Source organism: Bemisia tabaci, chromosome 2, assembly GCF_918797505.1.
Source record: "Bemisia tabaci chromosome 2, PGI_BMITA_v3".
Taxonomy (NCBI): Eukaryota; Metazoa; Arthropoda; class Insecta; order Hemiptera; family Aleyrodidae; genus Bemisia; species Bemisia tabaci.
This window is the reverse complement of record NC_092794.1, coordinates 19667318-19694857: the sequence shown is the minus strand read 5'-3', so window position 1 is coordinate 19694857 and position 27540 is coordinate 19667318. Positions and strand designations below refer to the sequence as shown.

General features: G+C 40.2%; 1 protein-coding gene across 1 annotated transcript in view; it reads left to right on the top strand.

The window, feature by feature from the left end:
- Window positions 1–8405, top strand: part of LOC109042748 (meteorin-like protein) — a 76746-nt gene extending 68341 nt beyond the window's left edge. The window contains exon 4 of the mRNA XM_072296863.1: window positions 182–8405. Coding sequence (XP_072152964.1) covers window positions 182–573 — 392 coding nt within the window. The 3' untranslated portion in view covers window positions 574–8405. The remainder of the gene's footprint in view (window positions 1–181) is intronic.
- The last annotated feature ends 19135 nt before the right edge of the window (window positions 8406–27540 follow it).

Here is a 27540-nt window from a genome sequence, read left to right as displayed (position 1 = left end):
GGGCTCTCGGGACGGTAAAGCGCAGGATTATCCCTCGTAGGATATTTGAAGTGTGGGGGAAAAAAATGATAGGAAGTATGCAACGTCGCCAACAAATACGTGTTTTTGCACTTTGGCCATAGATATGAAGAACCCGCCATGAAGGAATGTCGGTTTGAATGCATTTTGTTGTTTGTTGCAGTTGTGAACGGTTGGATCGGTCTAATCGAGAACAAGTACGAGCTAGAGGTGTCCGAGATGAGCGTGAGGGTGGCGAAGTACCTGCGGCGCTCCATGGTGGACACCGACGAAGGGCACCCCCTGGAGGCGCCCCCTGACGTCACCGAGAGGAACTACCCGGCCCGAAGGGACCACCCCAACTTGATCGACGGAGGAGAAGAGGACGAGAAAGTGCTGATCCAAGTGGCGGCCCACTGTCGGATAAAACCCTCCGACGGTGGCCAGTTCATCTTCATGGCCCGCAAAAGGCTGGGAGACTACAAGCTGGTCTGCGCGCCACGGCTGAGCGAGTGGAAGGCGCTCCTCACCTCCGAGGCCGTCAGGAACGGAGCTCACTGTGTTCTCCGCAGCTGATATCCTCCTCGCCCGATCTCGCGGAATTTGTGATATTGTTGAGTCTTTCTTTTTGTTCTCTCGTTGAAATTTATGTTATGCTTTTAAATGGAATCCCTCTCTCCCGGGGCTGCAATTTTCCACGAAAAGTGAAGACTTTAAATGAACCCCGTTCGACCGGAAGGAATCAAGCCACATCAGCTATTGCCTTCAACTGGGTAATTTAATTTTGTACAAGAGCAGGTTTGTGCGGTTCTTTTGACTATTTTAAGGAATTTGCTTCGTGCTGGACAGAAGATTCACCAAAATTTGCACGAAAGTCCGCACAACCGTTTTTTTTTTTGTAACAAAATAAATTGCCCCGTTAAAGTTGGCAATATGAGTCGATTCCTTTCTGCTTAGCGCGGTTCAAGTTTCATGTGAAATATTTTATGAAATTTCAGAAAAACACGAGATATATTGGAAAATATTTGTCGAAATTAAATCAATGCAAAATTAAATGGAAGGCAAATGGTTTTTACTTCATGGTGTTTTTCAGAGCTTGTTGCAATTGTTGCATACCCATTCCCTGATTTGTCTCATATTTTTTAAAACTTTGTGAAATTTCATGAAATATTTCACGGTAATGTCCAATCTTTTACATTTTTCATTTTATTGTGCATCCCTGTTCTCTCTCTCCCATTTGCTGAATTTTAAACTGTTCTTCATTTAAAGAATAATTCTAAAAAAAAAAAAAAAAATTAAAGGAAAGCAAATCAGTGCTTCTCTTCCGGCCTTATTTCTTGGTAAAAAAAATTTTAAGCAGGTTTTAGAAGGCAGTAGTGCTGTCCTTAATGATTTTTAGTATCTCTTTTCTATCCTCGACGTGTTTTATTATCTCTTTTTCCAATTTAAAGTTTATTTTTCTCTGATTGTGAGTTTATCGTTTTTAAGTCAGAAGCTGTTACTTCTCAAAAGCCAATTTTGTTTTCGACTGCTCGCTTGACTTCATGAATAGCTTGATTGATTTTGCCGATGATCGGAATATCAGATTCGCAAGTAACGGTAACCAATAACTTTGTGCCTCTTCTCATCGGCAATCGGAAGCACCCATCTCTCGAGAATAATCATTAGATTTCAAAACATTTACATCTGAGCTTGTAGCCAGGGATGCAATTTGTTTAACGCTAAACTTATCTTAAATTCTCCCAAAGCTCCTAGTTTTGATTTCATCTATCATTCCATAGATGCATCCATTAATCTTTATTTCTCTCCTGACGCCATTGCTTAGCACTGAGACAGAATCTATAAGCGAACAGATGATTGAAAATTCTTGAAGTTGAGTGTGCAGCTGGTTGAAATTATGTGAATACGTGTAATTTTTTAAATTCGTTATTTTTGTTTTGTTTTAAACAAAGTCAATTCTACTTTCTTTTTTATAAATTTTAAAAATATGTGGTGCGCTCCTCGTTGATGTATTGTCTAGTTCTACATTTGAACAATCCATGAAGTAAAATGTCTATGGAATCGTAGAATTTAGGTAGAACCCAGAAATTCTGCGTAATTATGATTCTCTAAACGGTAAGCGCCCGTTCCGTGTATGCATCAAAGGCAATAAGCAACAGTATCCGGCAATTCGTAAGCATCTACAGCCCATTTGGACTACATTTTGCAATTTAGAACTATAAATTCTGGCTCTTCTGGAAAAACACTTGTGTGCATAGCGAACTAATGGCACATGCGTTGTTTTTAAACCGGGCTAGAATTTATAGTTCCAAATTGCAAAATGTAGTCCATTTCATATTAGGTACTTTGCCTCTTTTGCTGTATGCGCGGTAGAGGGAATTGCACACACCAAAAGAGGAAAAGTAGTCTGCTGCAACGGGCTCTCGTGAACAATTAGAAAAATAAAATTTCTGTAATGAAGGAACAATATTAGGTTACGATTATTTTACCTTTAATGTGAACCGACAACTTTTCCTCTGTAGTAGCTGACTCACTTAGGAGAGCGTGTTGTGAAAACCATGACGTTGTTTGAGTTTGGATCGGGCATGCAACTAAACTAGCTCCGTGACAGAGCGTAGCGTATCACCGAAAATGAAGGCGCTCTAAGTCGCTTGCAAATTGCCGGAGATAGCTAATGGCCTGCAGCATACATGTAGGTACCGCCACACCATAGGCATATAGGTACTTAAGTACTCACCATGAAAGGTAGCATTTCGGAGTCTTTTGTTATTAGTCATGGGGCATGTGTTCGAGAATTAAAACATGTTACGGTTCTGTAAAATATTGTTTTTCTCAGATTTCATGTGATCCTTTAATACTTTGCAGATACAATTTTTTTCGAAGCATGAAAAATCACGGAGAATATTCTCGCATCGTAAAAATATTGGTGGCAAATGTTATGCACGCACTCTTTAAATCTCTAGCGACTTTTATCAGTAGCGACTATATAATCAAACTCGGCATGTGCGTGTAGCTGACAATTCAAAGACTGTAGTCCATTTACTCCTCTACCATGCTAAGGAAGAACGCCGTAAAAAGTTAAGAACATTCGAGAGTTTCCATAGTGTTTCCTTTAAAATTTTTATTTTCAAGAAGAGTTGTGAATATTGCCTCTTGAAATTTTCAGATAATTTAGATCTAATTGCGAATAAAATTCTCTAAATAATTGGAGGAAAAATATTCTCAAATTCCTCCAAAAATTCGTTGCGGCGTTCTTCTTTGGTGCGGCAGTTCTGTACTTTAACTGAAGTTATTGGTGGGTACACATCGGGCATTTCCTCGTAGATATCTCGAAGTATAAGTAGTGGCAATTCCAGCAAGTTGGCATCACTGCCTTTTCTCTATTTGAATACATGTCTTATAATCGATTCCTCTGCCTCGCCTAGAATCGATATATTCCATGGGTTTCAATAGGGTATTAACAGTATTGCCAATTTACTGGTATTAGGGGGGATCATAGAACTGAAAAATACTTTCCTGACTTTCAATGATGACAGTTGAGCATGTACATTTGCCATTAGATCATAGTACCTAATGTTCTACTGATTTTTATTTCTAAGCTGCCATATTTTTTCCTGTTGTATAGTATTTGAACTTTCACCATGTTAAAATTGAACTAATTATGTAGGATAAGATTGTAAATTTGTAAAAAAATTTTAACTTCTAATACTCATTGTGCTAATAATACTAATTCTCATTTTTAGCTCCAGAAAGATCTCATGTTGCTGTTTATAGAGTTTATATGTAATCGAAAGAATTTTAACCCTTTGTAGGTATTTCAATGTGCGCTAAGTCTTAAGACACTCATATTCCCTCTTTCTATCGTTTATCTTTGTGTCGGTATCTTTATGTACGGAACTGAGAGAAGTCTGTGGGGGGTATGTGTCAGGGGATGGAGGGGGATGGCCCCTCCTAGAAATCTACGTGGGCCCCACCAAAAAATGAAAGAGATTTTCTTAGATAAGCGTTTGGCGTATCCATCAATTTTGAATTTGTATTCTAATCAACTTTTCCGTATGAACTGCTCAACATTTCTCTTGAGCTCACTTTTTCTAAATTTTTTCGCGAAGGACCCCCCTGGTGGGGTGTCACGTAAAAATAATGATGACGTTCTTACGCAATACTTCTATTTCGCGAAGGCACTCGCATTCTTACGTTTTTCATACAGCGTCAAAATTTCAAGGGAAGTTGCAAATGCAAACAAACATAAATTACATCTGAAAGTATCATATCAATTTTGTCATAAAACATAAAACGCACTTAATATTCAATCGATAATACAAGCTGTGACCCGAAGAAAGAGACAACTCCGTTAATAGAACATTAATTAAATGTCTCCACGGTGAAGCCCCTTCCTCCCGTATAAAACGAATTTTTCTCAAGAGTAGAGTCAAATACCGTGGTTAAGTAATCATTAAGATAGTTTAAATTATGGAACTTAAGTTCAGACACACTACAAGATTCCTGACGAATGAAAGCTTAACGAGACAACCCACCAGAGACGTTGACGTCCCCGGGTTAATTTTTGGGGCACAGAAATCATGTATGTTAATTACGACATTGCACTCTTCCAATTAATCAGTTTCAGTTTGTGACTTTTCAGTCTGAAATTACTGGAATTCAAAGATGCGAGTGCCACTGATATGCAACTTCGCCTCAGTCTGGGAGTGTGAGAAGTCAGGAAAACTGGAGCTCTCACAAACCGTGTTGCCATTTAGCACTCGCCTACCGGCATGAAGTTTCCCACTACGTAATATATAATTGCAGCTAAGTGCATCATCAGCGACCAAGTGACGTGACGATTGGGAGGAAGTGAGCTCTGCTCCGACTCGCATTGAGATTTGTCGCTTACTGCTGACTGCGTAGCATTTTTTATTCACTTCGCGCTGTTTCGTCGCCTCTCTGGCGTGAGGGGATATCTCCATTTCTCGTGAGCCCTGAATTACATACTAATGCATGTATGCTGGGGCTCATGTGGAAATCCAGATACGCCCTTATGTCAGAGGATGCAGCTGCGTGTCTTGTTTTGCGATGAATCGATTTTTCTGTCATATAAACCTGTAGGAAGGATCGACTATGAGGGCGTTCGCAACAAACACCTCAAAAATCGATTCTATACCATAATTTCAAGTGTGAAGCTATCGATAACCGATAATTCTCACTTCGCTACTGTCCTTGTGTGAAGTAGAGAAGTTCAGGGATAATTAGTTCGCTTGAGGTAGTGCACTTATTGTGGTGCTGATATGTCAAATTATTCTGACTAATTAAGCAAAAATATTCTTGCTCTTAGAAATAAACACAATTTTCCCAGAATATCCTGCGTAGCGGCTAGAAAAATAAGCCAACATTTTGTAAATAATGTTCGTCGATATTCCCTTGAAAATAAAATGTACGAAGACATCCCGCTCTGTCGCAAATCGAGGTACGTATTGTGCATATTTCACCGTCAGTATTGAATAGATCTAGATCCTGTGTATTTTGCAATCTAGCGTTTTAAGTATACTAGCTATTGGAATTTAATTTTACTTGACAAGACCTATCGTATACCTCTTAAATTGACCTGTACCTGAAAGTGCGAAATACGAGCTGGAATCTTTCATTAACTTTCTGATAAAATAACACAAAATTTTGATGCAGAGGGCGGGATACTGTTCTTATAATATTGGAGCCATGTCAAAAATATTCTTATTTACGTGACGGTATATTGATGGTATACTCAGAGGAGTATCCAAAAATTGGAAGGCATAAAATTAAATCTTAATTCATTTAAATTTTTAGGCATCTCATTACATAGTAAGGAAAAATGTGTCAGAACGGGAAGTAGAACACGAAGTAACGCAAACTTTCGGTCGATTTCGTTTAGTTAGGGTCAACAGGACGCTTTTGATCATGAGGTGTCTCGTTGTCTCGAAGTATAACGCAAGATTTCGGTAAATATAACTAAAATTTTGGTTGATCGAACCGCAAGAAATTAAATTAACCCTATTGTAACCAAAAACACAGACATTTTTAAGTGTGTGCCTGATGCCTTATTAGTGTGTAAAAGGAAAAGATACAGTATTTTTCCACGCTTTGACAACGTCGGGAGGTGAAATCCAGGCGTGGGAACACAAATACAGATTAGAGGGAAATTAGGTTCACATCCGAAACTTGGAATTTAGACCTTAGCGGAGAACTCGGGTTGTTAGCGTCCCCAAAAAATTCGAAGAATCGCCTGATGTAATTCGATAAAACGTCATTTGACAAATAGAGACCCCTCCTATAATATCTAGGTGACAAGTAGAAATTTTCGAAGCTCCACTATTCAACCCTTCAATTTTCTCTCTTGTCAGCTGCTGTGCCACGTGATGAGTGACTCGTTTAATAAACTGCAGTTGGGAGTAAACTAATTCGGCACACTACTTATCCCGAAACTCAACAGAAGATGAGGGAGCACGATTATCATTGTCGCCGCTTTTGGGCTAAACGGAACTGTTGAATCCTAACTTTTTTTAGGATACTGGTGGAGGGTCTCTTATTTGTATCCCAGGGAACCGATAATTTTCGACATGGGTGCAAGGCAGAAAGCTAATTATGGGCGCATTCCAACAGCAGTAGCGACTAACATTTCCAGGCGACCCGACCCACGACCCAGCAGCGACCACATAGTTGGGCACTCATAAATGCCTAGTCCTCACGCAAATGAACTCATTATTTCTACCTCCCAGTTATTAGTGCAAGAGACAACTACTATTATAGCGATGTATCGTTCACCCGATCAGTCAGTGCCTGCGCAGTCAAACATTTACGTGTTTTTCATTTCTTTTGGGGTACCTTATGTTACTTTTTTTTAACAGATAAATCAACAGGACATGGTTGATCGATCAATTTTTTAGTCGACCAAAATCATAGGTTTCTTTGAGGCATTTAGGGATGATGAAAGTGTCTTGCTGGACTCATGTACTCTTGTTACTCTCGCTGACACTCAGAGGTTGCAACTTCTTGCGAGTGGCTATCTTATTGGGCCTTCAACCATCTTATCTAAGTACGATCCTGGCGGGACTCGTCTGATTTTTAACGAGGTCGCATATTTCAACCCACGAGTTGGTTAATGAAACTCGAAGAAAATCTAACCAAAAAATATCAACCGTGCGTTTTGGTTACCTTGCGTTCTACCTCCCGCATTATCATAAAATGTTGGTTACATTTACTCAATGTGAAGCGAGTTTCAGACATCAGAGTAAGAAATGAACTTTTAGGTATGGTGGAGTCAGTATAAAAACCTTAATTGAATGGATTAGAGTTATTCATTCTTATCAGGTACCAAGGTGGTAAATTTTATCCCGTTTAAAGTTCCGCTCAATACCGCTACAGGCTACACTCCTGCGAGTAAAAGATGAGATGGTTCCAATGTTTCCCCTCAGGATACAATTTTCAGCTACGCCCATGCAAATAACGCACCCATTTCTGTTGTAACAAATATGCGAATTTTTCCATAGAAACTGACTTGCTCTCTTCATTCACTTTTCAAGCAATGATAAGTAAAATAATTAAGGTGGGTGGTTTGATCTAAGGACTGCTGCTCATTCTTCACTAACCTGTGTGAATTCTTGTGCCAAATAAATTCACACTGTGCTTCCTCAAATCAGGCGTCAGAACTTTTATGAACTCTAATGGGAAGCCTTTTTTTCCATTGTTCGTAGAAGAAAGAGCCGAAAAAAGTCTACTACTTGTTCTGAAAAGTAGTTATTACCAGGGAATTCGTCGATTTTCTGCAAAGAAAACAAAGGCGAGAAAATTTCCCATTAGTTTTATCTCTCGGATTGATTTGCTGTAGTAGAAGCAGGAAGTGCAATGATCTTGTAAATGAAGTGTAAATATCCGAGAATTTGTTTAATTGTTTTGTATTATAAGAGCTCGAATTTGTTTTCTTTATTTATTTTTTTTTTTTTGAAAAGTATATATTGTTTAAATATTTGTCTTCTCGCTTGTTCATTGTGCTAATAGGAATAAAAAGTGACCAAGGGTGCTTTTCCCTCTTGTACATAGTGAAAGTTCTATCATGAAATGTTCTGTTTTAATGTAGAAAACTAGAATTGTTCTAAAGATTTGTTATAGCCTTTTCAATCAGTTTTTATGATCTTCATTCTCAATTCTAAATGAGGAATTAATCATATGCATGATCTGTCCGAGATCCTATCCATGATCTATCAAAACTTGATTCTCTACATCTCATATTTAAAGTGCAAAAGCACTTATTTACTTTCGCCATTTCATCCTCCCAGTAAATCGACAAAGCAATAAATTTTCTGTCAAACATACTTACTTTTTTGTTGGAAAGTTCTTCTACGTGTAATGTAAATAAAGTAAATAAAAGTTTTGTTAAGATACGAGTGTGTTTTTTTTCATACCATGGATCCTTTAACCTGATAAGTAATGAAGCTTTTAAGCGCAAAATTGAAGCTTAAATTATAGTGAGATCATTTTTATATGCTATGCTGATGTCACGTAATGCCTGATTCCACAATTCAAATTGCATTACCCTCTTGGAAATTGAATTAAAATTTATATGAAACTTTCAACAGCTAGTATCATTAACCTCCTGCAATCTTCACCGTCTGACCGATTTTTGACAACACTCCGCGAAATTTTCGATGTGACAAATCCATCAAAATATAAACCCAGACAATTGATAATAATTCCCAGGGTATGTAAATGAATTTTACAATTGATTTGTTTAATTTCGTTTGGAAGTTTAATGCAAATGTAAGTACTCAACTGCCGAACTTTTTCCAAAAGTTGGAAGTAATAAAAACCACGAAAGCATATAATTCGTAAACCAACCAAAAAGCGGCACTATTTTTTTTTATTTATTTATTATTTTTTTTTATTTTTTATTTTTTTTTTTTGGTAGTAAAAAGATTAGGATGGCAATATATTCATTCCCTAAAAACGTACTCAGTCATTCGGGTGCCAAAGCTAACGACAACTCCCTTGCATTTCCGATAATGTGAGAAAAGCGGAAGTGCCTTCAATTTTTGAACATGCAACACCCATATCCGTGGAACACGAATAGTCGCATCAAGGTGCCACAAACAACTTAGTTTAGTCCTCGTAAAAGAGAAACGCTTGCCATCTTTGAATATGCAGCGTGCACTTTCAGTACACTAAAAGTAAATGCAAAAATCAAAATAAAATCGTAAATTTGTATTGAAAAAGTCTTGGGAAAAACTTTAAAACAATTAATTGTTGGAGTTGTTTGTGAACATAACCTGTAAGTCGTCTTCATACTCTCAGGTGTCGTTAAAAATCTCGCACAATATTCGTCAGGAATCAGACTGTGGGGACTTATAGCTGACCAGTCACAGACTGGACAACGGGGGTGGTCAGTCAGCGGACGAGGCAAAAAAGTCAAGGGACTGGACAAAAAAATTAAGGGACTGGGCAGTTTTGCCAACGGGATGTGTGTAACATATTCAATACTTCTACGTCCCTTTGTAAGAATGCTATTCAAAAATTGAAGGGAAAGAATTCTCAAGTTCTCCCGCTTTCTTTAGCCTGCAGTGATCATCGTTTCTACATTCTTACCTACATTTCAATGACCGAATTTGATCAACTTTAAAATAAGTATCACCTCCAAATTTCTAAAATAATATCTATTGTGCTAGTTATTTTCGATTGAATTAAGTAGTTTACTAGGATAAACTTAACCAATGCAACAATAAAACAGAGTACCGGCTCACCTCTATAAATTCGTAATTTTCTAGATTTAGCTTTGCCAGGGGTGCTAGGGTGCTTCAGAACTCCAGAAATTTTTACAGGACACCTGTAGGGCCCCCACAACTTGAAAACACCACATCAAGAAAGACTTTTGCTTACAGAAGGCCCCACTCGAGAGGAGGGGCCCCGAAAACGTATCAACGCCCAAGAATTTTCGAGCCGACACTGTAATTTACGCAATCTTACGAATAATATCGATCATCATGCTCTCTTTCATTTTCTAGATTTGCGATTTTCTATTTCTTGGAGTTAAAATATTCTTATTCAATCTCTTCACCCGTCCAACTTTTTCACTCATGCGTTAAAGTCATTAAGTCAGCCGGAAAGAGTTCGCATCTTCCTTCATTTCGTGATTGTGCAATTTTACCTATCGGAAAGTCGGAATAGTTGCATCACGCGTTTTGCACCATCAAACTGTTTTACTTGGCGTTAAAATCTCTGAGTCAATGAAGGGGAGGGGGGGTCTCTTTAACATCGTTGTGGATATGAGAGTAAGCTTGTTGCTTCATTTCTGTGACCGGATCTCTGAACAGGACCTCATTGTTCAGAAGGAAATTTTCGGAATTGAACTTTGCACACGGAGAAAAAAACCTCGTGCGTGGGACCCGAAGTTTAGGTCATATGGATCTCTGAAGTTTTCAGATTGAGCATCTGAACACTTAAGGTCTAGCTGTCGAGGTTTGGATCACACATCTGAAACTTCAGTTCTTACATCTGAAGTACCTCGGTTTTCACATCCGAAAAACTTCGGTTCTCACACCTGAAGTACTTCAGATGTAAGAGCTGAAGTTTCAGATGTCTGACCTGAACTTCGGCAGCTAGACCTTAAGTGTTCAGATGCTCAATCCGAAAACTTCAGAGATCCATATGACCTAAACTTTGGGTCCCTCGCACGAAGTTTTTTTCTCCGTGCACGAAAAACGATACCGGGAAGCGCCTGCAAAACTGTAATAATACTTCAAGCACTGCCCCCTGTCGAACCACAACCCTGCTTCGAGTGTTTCCTCAACATTTCAGCCTCAATCCCATCCCACCAACCTCTCATTGGGCGCCCTCTGCGCCTTCTCCCAGGAGACGAATGACGGATTTCTTCTCGAGTTGAATCCGGGTTTTAATGGAGCAGCTCCTCTGCGACGAAGCTGCGATGCCGACCTCTGGCACGAGTGCAGGAATGAAGTTCTGCGTGGCGTCGCGTCGCGGGGGGCTCGGGGCTGGGCGCACGGCGAAAATGGTATGGGGTATCGGGCCATTGTTCAATATTCAATAGCTTGCGAGCGCTGCCGCTGCGTCGAGTCACAATCACCCGATCGAGGAGTTGGAGTCGCAAGCGAGTCCCTCTCGTTGTCGAGGAGCTTAAGGCTTAAGGCGCTCACAATCAGTGGTCAATGCTACTTCACTCGCAGCAAGCACTAAGCACACAATCCCGCTTTGTGCCCGGTCGGAGGAGCCAGCGAGAGGCGGACATGCGCAGCGCCTCGATAGCGATAATGGGACAATGCGCAGGCGCAGTCCAGATTCGCCCCAACCCTCACCTTCACCCTCCGTCTCGCGACTTTAGGCCGTATTAAAGCGATGTATTTTATCAGCATGTACAGCGTGTGCCCCAGGAACCTCTAGAGCTTCACTGAAAAAAAATCTTGGTGTATTTACCAAGAAAAGGGGAAAATTACCAAGAATTCAGGGTTCTATTTGATCCCAGTTTTTTCTTGGTAAAATTACCATTTATGGAATTGGTAATTTTACCGAGAATCTCGGTAAAATTATTGACTTTCTCGGTAATTTTACTGGACCCCGGTAAAAACGCTAATATTTTTGATCGACAGTGGTAGAATTACCGAGATAAAATGGCAAAGTTACCGGGAATAGATTACCAATAAAAGTGGTAGGTATTCTTACCTGAAAAAACCAGTAAAAATACCAGTTTTTAGGTAAGCTTACCAGTCTGTCTTGGTAAAATTAAATCACCAATAATTGGTAAAAAAAGTGAGATGGTAAAAGTACCAACGGACCTTGGTAAAAACGCCGAGAATTTGTTTTCAGTGATTCATTGAATCACAAGGCAAGATGCGGTTTGAAGCATTCTGATACAGGTTTCCGTACCAAAATTTCATGTAGAACAGGATTTGCGAAAAAAAATTACTGTAATAAGCTCTTAACTAAGATATTAACCATAGAGAAAAAAAGGAGGTGTTTGCATCTTGAGGTTTGTTTACCCTATGACGTAGGTCGGTGCAACCTGGCCTGCAAAATCCGGAATTCGAAGTATGAAAAACGGACCATAATGTCCCATTTTTTTGCTTAAATTAACTCATGATATAATTTCAAGCACTTTTTATAGAATGACTTTTTTCCATAAATTACACCATTTCCGAGAAAATCGATGATAAACGTCACCGTACCGACCTACGTCATTAAAAAAATTCCAAGATGCCCGAAATGCGAACACCCCCTTTTTTGCTCTATGGATATTAACAAGAAAAGAAAACACTTGGAAACGCGGCCCGAACTATATGTAACAAGGTGGTGAAATAGTGCTGGATCCAAATTTTTGCGGGAAAAACAAGGCAATGGACCACTATATATACAAGGTACGAAATTCAGCATTCTGAAAGCTTCCTGAAGCTTCGTGTTATTCGTGAAATTTTGATTTAGAAACAGTTTCTAAATCAAAATTTCACGAATAACACGACTCTTGCGACGAAAATTACTGAAATCGACTCCTAACCGAGATATTTAATGTTTCTTGACGCGTGAATTCAAACCTCCCGCTCCTGAAACGCAATGGTCCACGGTCCACGGGAGTCAAATCGCCCACTGAACGTTACCATGACAGTCTCTGCGATATGAAAATATGGCAACCAAATTTCCCGTAAAAATGAAGACGTTAATATCTTAGCCAGGAGTTATAATTTCAGTAATTTTGGATGCAAGAATTGTGTTCTATGTGAAATTCTGGTCATTAAACATGTATTGCAATGCTTAAATTCGTATTTTGTCTAGTGGCGGTCCATTAACAACGTAGAATGAAAACATGCCCATCTGCACGGCGCCCTGGTAAAAATTGGCGATAAGAGCTGCGTTTCAAAATACCATAGGAATTCTTATAGCCGGCTAAAGAAGGCTACAGAAAATCATATCGCTGGCTGTAGAATGCGTAGGAAATCATACGGCCGGGCTATACGAAGCGATAAAACATTATGCAGCCGGGCTATAGTTCCTATCGCCGGACTTTACACTTTATCGCCTGGCTGTTGCTTTTTCGCCATCGATTATAAAAGGCTATAAGATATTCTGTAGAAATTCTGTTGGAAATCATTAAGTTTGATACGGAACCACCTTAATATTTACAAAACACACACTATATTTTCCTTTAATACATATTTTTTTCATCAATCAAAATGAGAATAATCCATACAGGATGTGCAAACATTTCAAAATCATGAGTTGAATAACGCTGACTCCGCCAGATTAAATATTAGAGCCTACTGCCTGACACAAAGCGGAGCGGCGACACTCTGGCGCCTACAAACCTAACAGGGATACTTCACGCATTGCGCAACGCGTGAAGTATCCCTGTTAGGTTTGTAGGCGCCAATGCGTGTTTCGCGCTGGCTGCCCGCCTGCCGCGCCGCAGCGAGCCACGGCGCTTGAAGCAACTATTTCACACCAGAGGTATTGCACAGCATCATACGAAACTGAAGGCGCTCTGATATATTAGTAATGGCAGGCATCCATCAAAAGTACGGAGCTTTCCTTGCAAAATAAATCAAGATACTACGGCCCAAAAAGAGAGCAGTATTCTAAAAACTCACCAAGTCCTACCATCCGTAATTAGTAACATTTAGCATTAACTTTATCGCCTGGCTGTTGCTTAATCGCCATCGGCTATAAAAGGCTATAAGAAAGTGTGTAGCCGGCTATAGAAGCTATTGGAAATCTTACAGCCGGCTGTAGGTCTATGGTGTTTTGGAACACAGATTCTACTGCCAATTTTTACCAGGGCGTTCGTGGGTTGTTCCTGAGATTAAAGTCTGACCGAGCAACAGAAAACGTGTGCAAAATCTGTTGGACGTATTTATGCTAAAAGGAACTATGTTGCACGCAAACCCTACACACATAGTTAGTTTTAGCATAAATACGTCCTCTTAGCCATGAGGCACTGAAAAATTAACATATTTTGACAAGTTTTTCCTAAACTCAAACATCTTTAACTTTACCCCATTTTTGAAACTTCCTTAAAGGGCTCAGAGCTTTATACGACGTCGCAACTAATCTTTGGCTGCCGACGCGACATACAGCTCTCTAACGTACGCAAGCCAGCGACGTGGCGTGATTGATCGACTATCTATATTTCTTCATTTGAAGCTATGGTAAACAATTGAATATTAAAGTGTTCATTATCGATCCTTGTCCATAGGTTTTAAATGACAGATCAATCGATATAACGCAAAGCACGCCACGCCACTGACGCAAGTGCAGAATGCTCCAAACCTCCGACCGTATTTTCGATTCATTCTTCGAGGGCGAAATCTGAGGAGGAGAACAAATTTAAAAATGAAGTAGGGGGCGGAGTAACTGGAGTGAAAAGAAAGCTGGGTGAGGAAATTTTTGCGAATGGGAATGGATGGTTCCGCGCTGTCTGCCGAACAGATGGAGTCAGTTTCAACATCTACGATTCGCAAGGATCTCGAATTGGGTGAGAAGATGAACGAAAAAGAGCTTTAAGAAAAAAAGAAGGGGAAAAAAACCTTCGATTTGCAAGGATGTGAATTTGTAGAAGGTCCTGGGGCCCTTTCATCCTTCACAGGGTCGGATACGCCCATGTTTGTGCTGAAAAAATAGCATGAATATGTGGCATTCTCAGCTTTTTAACTTGTTAATTTGAAGTGAAGGACCACTGACTAACGGATTCTAAATTGCTTTTATTGTGTCATAAATATTTTACCCTCTATAGCTCTCTATTGTCTCTATTTGAAGCATCAGGAAATGAGGATTGATGAGGAAGGAGTCAACTTTTTATGCTAAGTGAGAATTTCGGGTATACAATTATTCCAAAAACAACTCACTTGCACTCGAACCCTCCCCCCTCCTCCCCTCTTGTAACCATGCAAAATTATTCATTCTGCCATAAAATCAGGAAATTTTGCGCGGCACGTGTGATTTACGTCTGAAAAAAAGGACCCACCTTGGTTTGTCTGGCAGTTTTTGGACAGAATTGTGCGTTTTGTTTTTTCATTCTCAACTAAGAAAATAGCACATGTTCCTGCATATTTTCCTTACTTTTTCCTAACCAGCCCCAAGCTATGTGTTCTAAGTCCCTTGTTTTGGGGTGTGAGTAGCTCGACTCAGCTCCGCAACACTTACCAGGGTGGTATTAAACGTATGAAAGAACTGAAAGATTGGAAATTTCAGTGAAATATTTCATGAAATTTCACGATGCTGTAAAATATTTCATGAAATTTCACGAGGCTGTGAAAAATTTCATGAAATTTCACGAGGCTGTGAAATATTTCATACTTTTCAGGGGCTGGAGTATGCAACTCGCACTCGAATACACAAAAATAGAAGAAAGTCACAATTTTCACATTTTGCGAATCATGAAAAGGAACCGGTTTTTTCAATATCTTTAATTTTTTTTTTTTTTTTGAAATTTCATGATATATTTCACTTGTAATTTCAAGATTTTATTTTTCATGAAATTTTGCCACCCTGATACATCTCTGAGCGTTTTTAGAATCATGTACATACGCATGAGTTTTACTGAGAGGATCTACTAAAATTTATTCCTCTACTCAGCTAAAACTCAATATATTATCTAAAATTGCGGGACATAATAAAGGAGGGGGAGAAATGGAGAGGAGGGACTGACTTGAAGGGAATCATTCAAAGATGTAGGTGACTACATCCGACATCTACTAGATAGTAGGTGCCCCTCCCACTTCCCTCTCTCCCCTTCCTGCAAAACCTCGATTCAAAATTACATTCCACTCCCTCAAATGCGTCATTGGGTCATAGGATAAGTCTTCATCGCTAATTATTCATTCGTCCCTTTTGCGCTATTTCTTTTTTGGGCGCTTCAACGACCTAATTTGTACACACATGTTGGATTTTTTTGTTTTTGTAGAATGTTTAATGACGGCAAAGAGCCAATGTGCGTATTAGATGTTCCCGTCGCGACCGCGACTGCCCCCCCCCCCCCCCACCTCATGCGGGTTGCGGACGAGAAAATGGGACTCTTCTCACTCTCACAGCTTTACAGCTCCAGTTCCCACGAATTTCCCCTACGCTCGGGACATCGGCAGTATGGGGCCATGGGGCCTCTTCTGACTGCCTAGAGCTGAAATACTTGTGACCAAAATAATAATAATACCGATGATGTGAGAACAAATTCAAACTGACATAAATTATCAAATTGATGAAGGGTGGGCGGGGAATAAGTGTCGCTTATTTCGTAGAGAGCCATTTTCCTCGGACTGAACCATTTCGTTTCGGCAAAAAGTGGTAACTTCAAACCCTTGGGAGTAACTTTTGATAATTGTCCGAACTTATAATTGACTCTGATGATCGTGGGATTTTTTTTCATTTTTTGAAAAAAAAAATGGGGAAGCGCGAATGATTAACTTATGCGCTTACGATTGGTGGGACAAAAGACAACATATTTTCATCCACCGCCATTTTGTACACAAATTATTTATTTTTTCGATGAGAAAAATATCGTGAGCCTCCTTCGTATCAATTATGCGAGAAAGAAACACTTCCTGATAGCTTCATTGTAAATAAGGCACGATTTTTGGACTCGGTTTTTGTCTTTTACTCAGCCATCATTTTGAAAATAACCTCCAGGCAAGACCCTTAACAAGAGCGGAATACATAACACGATTATTAAAGAGTGTAACCATGTATCTCCGTTTACAACGTCGCAGAACTCCTTTCGTACTTTAGTTTTTCTTTGAAAAACAAGTATACGTAATTCTTTTGAAATTTCCTTGATTTTTCTTCTTTATTGGCCGGATATTCTGTTTGAATTTCAGGCTTTATGGCTGGCTTGTTTCTCTTCGAAAATTAAACAGGACCGGAAATTTTGAAACACTGCAACAGAGGTTTTGCATTTTGACTAGCATTACCCTTTGACCTTTATTTTGACATACCCTTATCGATGCTGGACATTAATAATTGTGTTACTAAGTTGTGTTCTGTGTGTGTTGTGTGCACTCAGGCCCGCCACAAGGGGGGGGGGGATACTGGGTCCCTGGTACCGGGGCCCGGGCCCCGGAGGGGGCCCGTGTTACCCGTGAAAAACCACTACGAATTCACATGCAACCCTTGTTTCGTAAGAAAAAGTGAAAAATTTACCCTAAAAATTTCGCAAAAGGTGAATAGATTTTCAGAAACACGCTGGGACACTGTAGAATTCTTCTTAAATATTCAAAGAAGTATACTTCTTGGAAAATGTCTATCTATTTTCAAGATTTTCAGTACAGAGTGATATTTTTAGTAACTGCGTTTCATTTTCTTCCGTCGTCAGATGCTAAGAGTCTCCAGTCTGGGCATCCTCGACTTCAATGGCTCATGGCTCAACTCCCTTACCATAGACAAACGAAGGGAGAGTCCAGGGGGGCCTGGCCCTCTTAGAACTGAAAATAGTATCATATGCCCCCCCCCCCAAAAAAAAAAAAAAATAAAACTTTTCCAGATGTTTTGAATGCAACAATTTGCAAGTATTTTGTGCTGAAAGTATAAAAAAAAAAAAATAATTATTCCGCAGAAATTGATGGAAAAATTCTTTATGGAAGCTTCACAATGCGTCCGATTAGTCGTATAAATTCTAAAATTTCTCGGGGGATGCCCCTCGGACCCCCTCCCCCCCCCCTCCGTGCTTGGGGCCCGGAACTTAAAACTGGCACCAGGGCTCGAGATGGGATGAAGCGAGCCTGCATGGAGGCTATCTCCATTTAAATCTTCCGTCACATTCTTACGGCGCAATGATACAACCATTTGAACTCTCCGGAAAGTTTGATGTATCACGCCGCAATTGAAAGCGTTTTCAAAACAGCCAAGTTCCGTTATCGGAATTATCGTTTTGCATAGTTCATATTATTTTGTTTCCATTTCTAACCACTTGTTTAATTATAATCCTCCTGTAAAAACCACCCATTTGCTAAATACAATTCTAGCTGAAGCGCACTTAAGCGCATTCATGACTGCAAAAATGTTACGGAAATCGAAAAAGCCAGCGTGCATGAAGGCTATATTTCAATTGTAATCTTCCGTCGTATTTCTAAGGCGCAATGATACAACTATTTGAACTCTCCGGAATGCGTGAGGTATCACGCCGCATTTGAAGGCGTTTTCAAAACACCCAAGTTCCGATACCCGGATTATCGTTTTGCATAGTTCATAGTATTTTGTTTTCATTTCTAACCACTTGTTTATTTATAATCCTCCTATAAAAATTACCCATTTGCTATGTACAATTCTAGCTGTAGCGCACTTCAGCAATGCATTCACCACTGCAAAAATGTCAAAGGTAATCGACAAGCCCAGCGTGCATGAATAATTCTGCCGTGCTAAGGAAAAAAGCCGTATGAACCTTCAGGTGTTGCCAAATTTCCTTTGATAAAACACAAATTTCCTGGTAAACTTATGAATATTTGTCTCACAATTTTTCAGATGATTTTGTTTTGCAATTTCACCTGAAGCTCCTGAAAATTTCAAAGAAAAATATTTCCAACTTTCCTTAAAGATAAGCATTTTCTCGAAGGAAATTTGGCAACTCCCGAATGTTCATACGGCGTTCTTCCTTAGAACGGCAGAATAGGCCGCGAATAAACTCGCTGCAGGAAAAATGATCACGAGATCGGACACAACCAATAACAGCACTTAACTTCAATCTAATCTGATCTGAAAAAAAATTTAGGGGTGAATCAATTTGACGCATTTATACAACCCGAATTCGTAATTTCAAAGCAAAGCGCACAGTGTTAATATGCACCTCTTAATATCTCATACCAAAGAATTGACATGTACCGCGCAAGTAGGTACCCATGTATCGACTAATACTCTCTGAACTAGGTATTCCAGTCGTCCTCGTACAACTTTATATTGGCAATACTGCACCAGACTCACCTTAGTAGTGCAATGTGAGTCGAAAGAATGTATGGAAGGAATGCAGGAGTGATCCAAAGCAATATCCAGTCTCGTGCTCTCCTTAACTGTAAGGACAACCTCCCTCTCCCCCATTCCTGCCCCCTAACCCCCCTACATGATCCGCAGGATCAAACGATTGTGACTTTTGGTAAGCTCTCGAGTCTCACAATTAAATTCCACTGACGTCAAATTACCCACTTAATCAGCTCATACACGAGTTCGATTACGAAGAGACAATTCAGGAGCTTCACTAACGTTCCGCGCGCCATTACGGCAACTACGATTTTACGCCATGCCGCAAGATTTGTCTCCAATTAACAGCGACCATACTTCAAATTTCACTGCTTGATTTTACGATTCTCTCGACAACATAGCGTTACATTGTCGGCAACCCTTGATTTTTGAGTTGACTGAAATTTGTCATTTTATTATTATGTAGATTTAATTTCAACTGAAATGTCCATATTTATTAAACTTTTAGAAAGTTTTGCGCTAAAAGAATGGATATCACCTGTGGTCTGGCACTCTACATACAGTGCACGTAAACCCTTAGCCTGAAAACCGCCTTTTGTTAGATTAGCTTCGTTAGCCTCTGCTAGATTTATTTATCATTTTTGTAAATTATGAACAAAAATAAAGAAATTTATGACGGGGCTTTTTCTAGGGTTAAGTCGTATGAAGAGTTATCGTTTGGGGTTCTTACGGATGGGCTTCAAATTGTAGTCCCCAGTTGCAAAATGTAGTCCAATTAGGTAACGGCGTGAGTACTTTCAGACTATCTGAAAGATGGCTCACAAGCTTCAAAAGCTCCAAGCAATTAATATAATCTTGACATTGCTAATACAACAGGCCTCGGTGTTCGACGTAACATCTGTAAATCAATAATTTTTCTCCGCATACTAAAAATATGACCGGAATTTGGCAACCATGCTAACCGAGGTGGGCGAACGTGGTCCGAGCGTTTAATGCAATCGAGCTCCGTTTATGGCGTTTGATGGACGGTGGATCATCGGTGCATCAGTGGCTGTCAGTTCATTTAATGGATCCAATGAATCGGGACGTCTTCGGAATGGTAAAACAACACGGGAGCCAGGCTAGCCAAATCGCTGAAATTCCTCAGGGTTTCTCACCGCACTCGGATAAATATGGACCGATGGTACGCCATATGTTAGTGTAACGTTAACATGGTTTTACTGATGTCATTTCGTCACCATCCGGCCAAAGTATCACAAGCGCCATGCGACGTTTCAAAATTTCCGCTGCAATTTTATTTTTTTTTACAGAGAAATCGTTCAACAAAGCTGTTCGAAAATTTCACTGATTTTTTTTAGTGTGTTCACTAAAATTTAGTGAAATTTTCAAACAGATTAAGCCAAAAATTGCTCTGTAAAAAGTGTGTGTGGCTCTGTGTCTGGACAGTCAGAACGCCTTCACTTTTGTGCATATGCGACACGAACATCCAGGAGGCCCGAATAGTTGCATCCAGGAGTTAAAGTGAAATATGTATAATGTTCGTCGCATCCGACACAAGTTAAGGACGTTTTGCTTGTTTCCCTTGCATCGTGAATTGAGTCCAGCGTTTCCTATTGTGCCAATGAGGTGAACCACTGCCAATTTCTATCGCGATACTACCAATGTTCCGAATAATGCTTTGATTGGCTAAATATAAAACAGTTGCCGTCCTAATAATATTTGGGCTGCGGCACCTACCTCCTCAGCCGGCCGATTATTAAAATTCATAGACAAAGCTATGGACAAAGAAGACAAAAGGGATATGGAGGGATCCTTGGTGGTAGCGGGTGGTTGCGATGGACAAAGGAGGTAGGTAATAGACTAACCAACGGCAACCGACAAGAGACCGACAGTTAGTCTATTATTTTTAGTCTGTGAAGACCACCAGTTTCCACTAATGGGATCGCTCCATACTCCCTATGTCTTCTTTGTCTATAGCTTTGTCTATCAATTTCAATTTTCGGCCCGCTGATCTAAACAAGAATAACGATACGGCAAAGTCGTTTCACAGTCACTTTAGGAAAAATTCGAAAGCGCATTTTCTCGCATTCTTGGGCCTCGAGTTCTATTTCATATTTTTAAGGGTGAAATATCAAGCTGAAAAGATGAAATTTTCACAGTTTGAGCTTGGCTCAATTACCTCTATTTATTTCTAAAAATACACATTAAAACAAAATTGATGAATTGGATAAAACAAGACAAAATCACTGTCATTGATGTAATCGGCTTCAGCGCTACGTGTCGATGAGCCACAGCACCAGAGCGAGCGCAGAATACCTCCCCATCGCACGCTCGCCGGCGCAGACGATCCGTCGCCGCGGCGCACAAAGGGTCGAGTCAATGGAGGAGGTCGGAAAAAATTTGAAAACGTTAAACGCTTTTAACTCCGTTTGTACAAAACTTTGAGGTTCTCAAAGTGGTTCCATTGGTTTTCTCGTAAAATTTTCTTTCAGAATCACCCTTTAAAATTTAAAGTGTGACAAAATTAGCATTAAAATTTTCATGTTTTAATCATAAATGTCATTTTCGGCTTCTCTAATTGACTCGATCCACTGTGCGGCGCAGCGGTGTCGAGCATGATAAGCGTTCTGCCGTGTGCATTTGTTTTAATTCGTTAATTTTTTCGTTTAAAAAAAAGGTAAACTTTAAACAATTTCCGGGGCAAAGATCCCGGTCTCCTCGCTCCCAGCAAAAGTTTCCCTCACCGCAGTCACGTTTCGCACAAGTTTGGAAAAGGTGGAAATTTTTTCCGTCGCCCCCAGCGGCAAACACATAAATCCAAACACGCAATGTATTTACCGTTGGAAAATATTTCGACGCTTTATACTCCTCAGCAGGCAGGGCTTTCCTATGAATTAATTAATTTTTCCTTTCGGCCTCAGTCTCCTCATAAATTGCAGTTCAAAATATAGTAACATTTTTAAACCTCTAGATATTTCTCCAGTTCAAAGTTTACACTGGCTGATCTTGTAAAGATCGAGGCCCAAAGTGAGGATCGATCAGTGGCGCACAGTGGATCGAGTCAATAGGGGAGGTCGGACAAAATTTTGAAACTTTAAAAACTTAACTCCGTTTATACAAAACCTTGAGGTTCTAAAAGTGGTTCCATCAGTTTCCTCGTAAAATTTTCTTATAGAAACACCCTTTCAAATTTAAAATTTGACGAAATAAACATCAACATTTTCAGTTTTAGTAAAATATTTCATGTCCGATCGCTCTAATTGACTCGATCCACCGTGTGGCGTGGGATGAGGGCATGTGCCTCCTGAGTCCTGATCGACCAAAGGTGTAGAGGTCGGAGCCCGGGTTGGTTGGCCCGTGAGAAGTCAGGAGTCTGAGGCAGGAGTGGCAGTCTCTCTCCTCTTCTTGTATTAGCGCCTAAACAAACAATGAGCGACACACTCTCATACACGTGCATAGTTTTGAATGTTCCCCCGGGCTCTGGGTACCTTCAAACCTCTAACAGTGGCGTGCTTTGCGATAAATCGATTGATCTGCCATTTGAACCTATGGAAAATGATCGATAAACAGAGTGTTCGCAACGAATATCTTAAGAGTCGATTCTTTACTATAGCTTCAAATGGGGAAGTATCAATTTATCGACCATTCACGCTCCACTTCTGTCCTCCAAGTCCTCCTGTCAGTGCTCTCCTTCACCACCTAACCTTTTACGATCTTGCAGCATCGTCGGTGCGGTGTTTGATGAATCTATCCTTCTGCCTTCGGTCGGGGACCGAATTTTGAACGTTTGTCGAAAAAAATAACACCGAAAAAAATGTGCTTAGCATGATGCGATTCTTGGATTCGCCGCCAAGAATTTTTTCCGTCTTGATTTGAGCTGAATTTTTCTTGATACAAAAAAAAATATCGCTTGGGCTAAGCAAAAAAGTATTTTATATCAAGCAGTAAAATTTTTGATTCGAGGAAAAATACGTTTATATATTTAAGAAAATGTAATTTTTTTTTTTTTTTTTTTTTTTTTTTTTTTTTTTTTTTTTTTTTTTTAGTGAACGGCAGCACTATAAGGTGGTTTATCAGCTATTCGAGAACGATTCGATAGCAGAATGATCAATTGATAATTTCTGGATTTTAGGAAATTTCTTAAGAAATTCCGATCATCACATCACACTGTAGTAAGTCAGGTATTTGCAACTAAAATTTGACCAAGAAATACTTTGCAATAATACTCTGAAAATACGCGTCGAGTGAGAATCGCAAATCGTTTTGCCTTCTGATTTGCAATATTCACTCGACTTTTGAGGCTGTTTCAAGACGTTCCAGTGTTTTTGAGTACGCAGACCTGACATATTACAGCGTGATCTAATGCTCGGAAATACTTAAGATGTGTCCGAAAACCCATAAATTATCATTCAATCGATTCAATACGGAATCGTTTTCCGGAATGCTGAGGAACCACCTTAATTAAGGGGCTTGGATGGCAAGGCGCAATAGTGTAGTTTTTGCTATTTCAAAGAATATGTGTTTGAAGTTTTGAAGATAATAAATTTTGAGACGTTGTGGCGACAACTTCTAGGGTGGTTTTTGGGTTTCTTTGTCTATTTTTTCATCATATCAATAGCTTTCATCGCCCTTCCCCTCTCTCTCTCTTTCATGGGAAGGATTTTCTCAGCAGCGAATTGTGCGCGACGAAGTATTGTCATGCGGAATCCTCTCATCCTTTCCCTCTCTTTCGCGGTCTCCTATTTTCTTATGCATGCGTTCAAGTCTCCTAGCAATTTAGTCTTTCCTTAAGACAAGGCCGCTGTTAGAATATTGCAAGCCGCGGATGGGGGAAAATATGAAAGATATAGGGGTAGGGGCAAAGTGCACTCCAAAATCGGCTTAGTGAGAGGAAGTTGGCTGATTGCTAAGGACGTTGCGTCTTCACCTAAAGCGTAGTCACCCCGTAGCCATGGCCCTGTCCAGAGACTCCTATGTGTAAAGCTAGAATTCCTAACGATCTTTCTCAATTTACTTTTGAGGTTGGATCTGTACGGAAGTAGCAAAACTAGAGTTTTACCTTGGTAATGATACTCTCTATACAATTTTTTAATGAAAGTAGGTATGTTAAGAACTGAATCGAAGTAATTATTTTCACTGATTTTACCAGGTGTCCCAGTTTTAAGTTTTAACAAGCGGAATTTCAGAGTATGACTGTTCAGCTCAAATGAGATTTAATTAATCCCCTTCAGACACGTGCCCTGAGATTAAACCCCTCAACTTCGTATTTCGCGAAAGTTGAAAAAAGTATATATTTCTTCTTTTTTTCATATTCAGGAGACGATTTTGTCTTAATAAACGTCATGAAGATTTGCACTTCTAGCACTGAATTCAAATTTTAGGTCCAACATAAAATTGGTTCAGTTCATGGGACGTTGTTAGAAGAGCTCGACTAAAATTGGTATTAGATTGGGTTGAGCCCCCCCCCCCCTCCCCCGAAACTGAACAAATATGATTTCTGCGTGACCTAAAATGTAGGTTTGACCCCACAAATTACCACAAACTGACAGTTTTCATAACAACTGACCTAGGACTGTCCCCGCCGGATTTTTAAAAAACGGATACCTATTTTCTTTAAACTTTAAGGCCAATGTTCAAAGGAAAAAAGTATTTTTATGAGCTGAGGAATTTCCCCTGAAATTCAGCTGGTTACACTCGGGACACTTTTTATACAGAACCCACTCAAATGGACACGTATTCTTTACGGAATGATTAAGTGTAGGTTTTTCTTACCGAACTCTGCACCACGCGCTGTCGGGAGGGGGGCGGGGATCTTCTTGGGAGGGGGTCATCAATGAAAATTAATAGGAAAACGTACCGTAGTCGCGTAATTTGGTGAGGCTTCGAGGACAGGGCGGCTGCGGTAGCGGGCGATAACTCCCCGACCGGGGGGGGGGCGGCATGAAAAGAGGCACGTGAGTCGCCTTGACGTGTGCTCGCTGCACCTCACGCTCAACCCCCCCCCCCCTCCCCCTTTCAATGATCAGGTCGGTCGTGTCGCATGAGTGGGCCTCGGGCCCCTGGGCCCCGAGCTGAACCCTTCTCATTTGCGTGCGTGTCAACTCAATTATTCGTCGATGCCACCTTCAGCTCAGGGATTTCTCAAGAAAGCCCGATCATATTTGAGGAGCTTGGAGGACAAGGCGCATAAGTTCAGTTTTTGAAAAAAGTTAGATATTAATTAAATCGGGACGTGCAAAAACCGCTCAAGTCCATTTTACCAGTCTTCGGTTTTTTTGAGTTGATAATACTTTTCGAAGTTGGATCCGACCACAAAAATGGCGTTGATACCCGTCTCCGGGTTATCTTAATTACAAAACAAGTCCTCTCATCACTTTAATGGTTGTATCGACTCTTTAGAAGTATTATCAACTTAAAAAAACTGAAGACTGGAAAAATGGACATTAGCGGTTTTCGCACATCCCGATTTAATTATTTCACGTGGAACTAGTCGCAGTGCATATTCTGTAAAACAATTTGCTCCCAAATTCCAATCTTTAAACATCAAAAAGTCAGTTTGAACTCTCTTCCCGCCAAAAGGATCCATGCATTTTCGAAACTTCAAACACGTATTTCTCGAAATAGTAAAACCCTAATTTATGCGCCTTGTTCTTCAAGCCCCTAATTTTTTCTTACATACAATTTTGTGAAAAACCAAGAAGCTCCTTGAAAAATTAAAAAAACTCATTTTGAAAGGGAGGAGAAACTAATCAAAATCCGGAAATCGACGCAGAGAGCAGGGCCGGATTCAGGGGGTAGCCGCATGGGCTGCGGCCCACGGCGGCAAATTTTACAATTTTTTTTAAATGAAGGTATAAAAAAAAATCGGATCCAGAAAAAAAATACAAACGCGAAAAGGCGACAAAATCTCTCATTTCCTGAGAGTATGGTAATTTCTAATTTTGTTGTCTTTCGGTGATACAAGAGACAGCACCTTTAATTAGTCGAGTTAAGAGAGAAATCAAACACGCAATTTGGCCTGGAACGGCGCGGCGCAGAGAGCAATGATGATGAAGGGTTTGAGATGAAAAGGAGAAGCCCTCGGCGCGGCGGTCGGCATGTAACACATATTAGCGCCTACATAACTGCACGAATACTTCACGAATTGCGTCAAAGACAGTGCGGTCAGCAGCGGTCGGCGTGAGACGCATAGCGCCTACAAGACTGCAGGAATACTTCACGCATTGCGTCGAACACACCAGTGCGGTCAGCGCAACACGGCGTGCGGCGCGGCGCGACGGTGGCGGCGGAAGTTAAGATTATTGAACCACATTTATGTTTGTTCTTTCATATAAATGGAAGGCCTGTTTACACAGAGATAGGTTTACGGAACTTACTTTCGCGCAAAGTTTCGTGAACTTTTGGTAGTACCTATTGTTGACAGGGCTTTCACAAAAAATGTGTCCAACATGAGTAAACACGTCTTATGCACCCCTCCCCCTGTTCGTTTTTATTGATGTTTCAAAACGAATAAGAAGGGAGAGGCAAAATACAGGCGGCCCATGGGCGGCAAGTAGGTAAATCCGTCCCTGGCAGAGAGGCGATGCCAGAAGATGAGTTCAGCCGATTGGCAAACGCCGTTTCCCTCGCTTGTCCCTCGCCAAAAATATTGTTTCAAACGGGTACCGTTTTTGGCATTTCCGTACGTCGATTCAATCAAATGAGATCACAATGATCAAAATAGTTCATTGAATGATGTTGATTTTCTGTTGCATTCATAATTTAATAATTTATATTCGTAATAATTAAGGGACTTGGAGGACAATAGGGATAACTATTCGCGCGCATTATTAACTATTTGTTGCATATGCGGCGAAATGAAAGGCGAACTTCAAAAGGAAGATTTCCGTCCGTGCTCAATGGACGGAGCTATGTTGCACGTTTATTTGTTCACGGCGCTTCAAGCAACTATTTCGACCCAGAAGCGTTGCACAGTATCAAATGAAATTGAAGGCGCAACAGCGTATCTCGGGTGACTCCCGTTTTGTTGGCATTGTTCAACGTGCATGTGATGCTTGAAGAGTCTTTCAATGACGAAGCATGGAAATCACTATGGGGTGCGCCCCCTGGCCACTCCGCGGCCCAACCTCCAAGATGCTCTTCGCGTCGCAGTGCCACACATTCCTTTTCACGAAAAGAATAAAAATGAAGGAAAAAATTAAGACTATTATGTGATAATCATTGAATGCTATTTATTTTTAGTTGTATTTATAATTGGGCACTTGATATAAGTATGAGTTTGATAATTTGAGTTATCAATGCTTAAGTATATTGTCCTGTGAGGAACGTTTTAATACTAATTATTAATATTAAGTGTAGGTTTTTCCTTTTGATTCAAATACGTTCGAATATTCAAAGCGGCGACAAAAGATCGCATTACCGACGAATTAAGGAAACATAGGTTGTAAGCCGTTCTTCCTCAGCACGGCAGAGCACTGCCGCGCTAAGGAAAAACGTCGTATGAGCCTTCAGGTGTTGCCAAATTTCCCCTGATAAATCACTGATTTTCAGGACATTTTTTTAATATTTTCCTGCCAATTTCTTAGATATTTTTGTTTGTAATTTGATACAAAACTTCTGAAAATT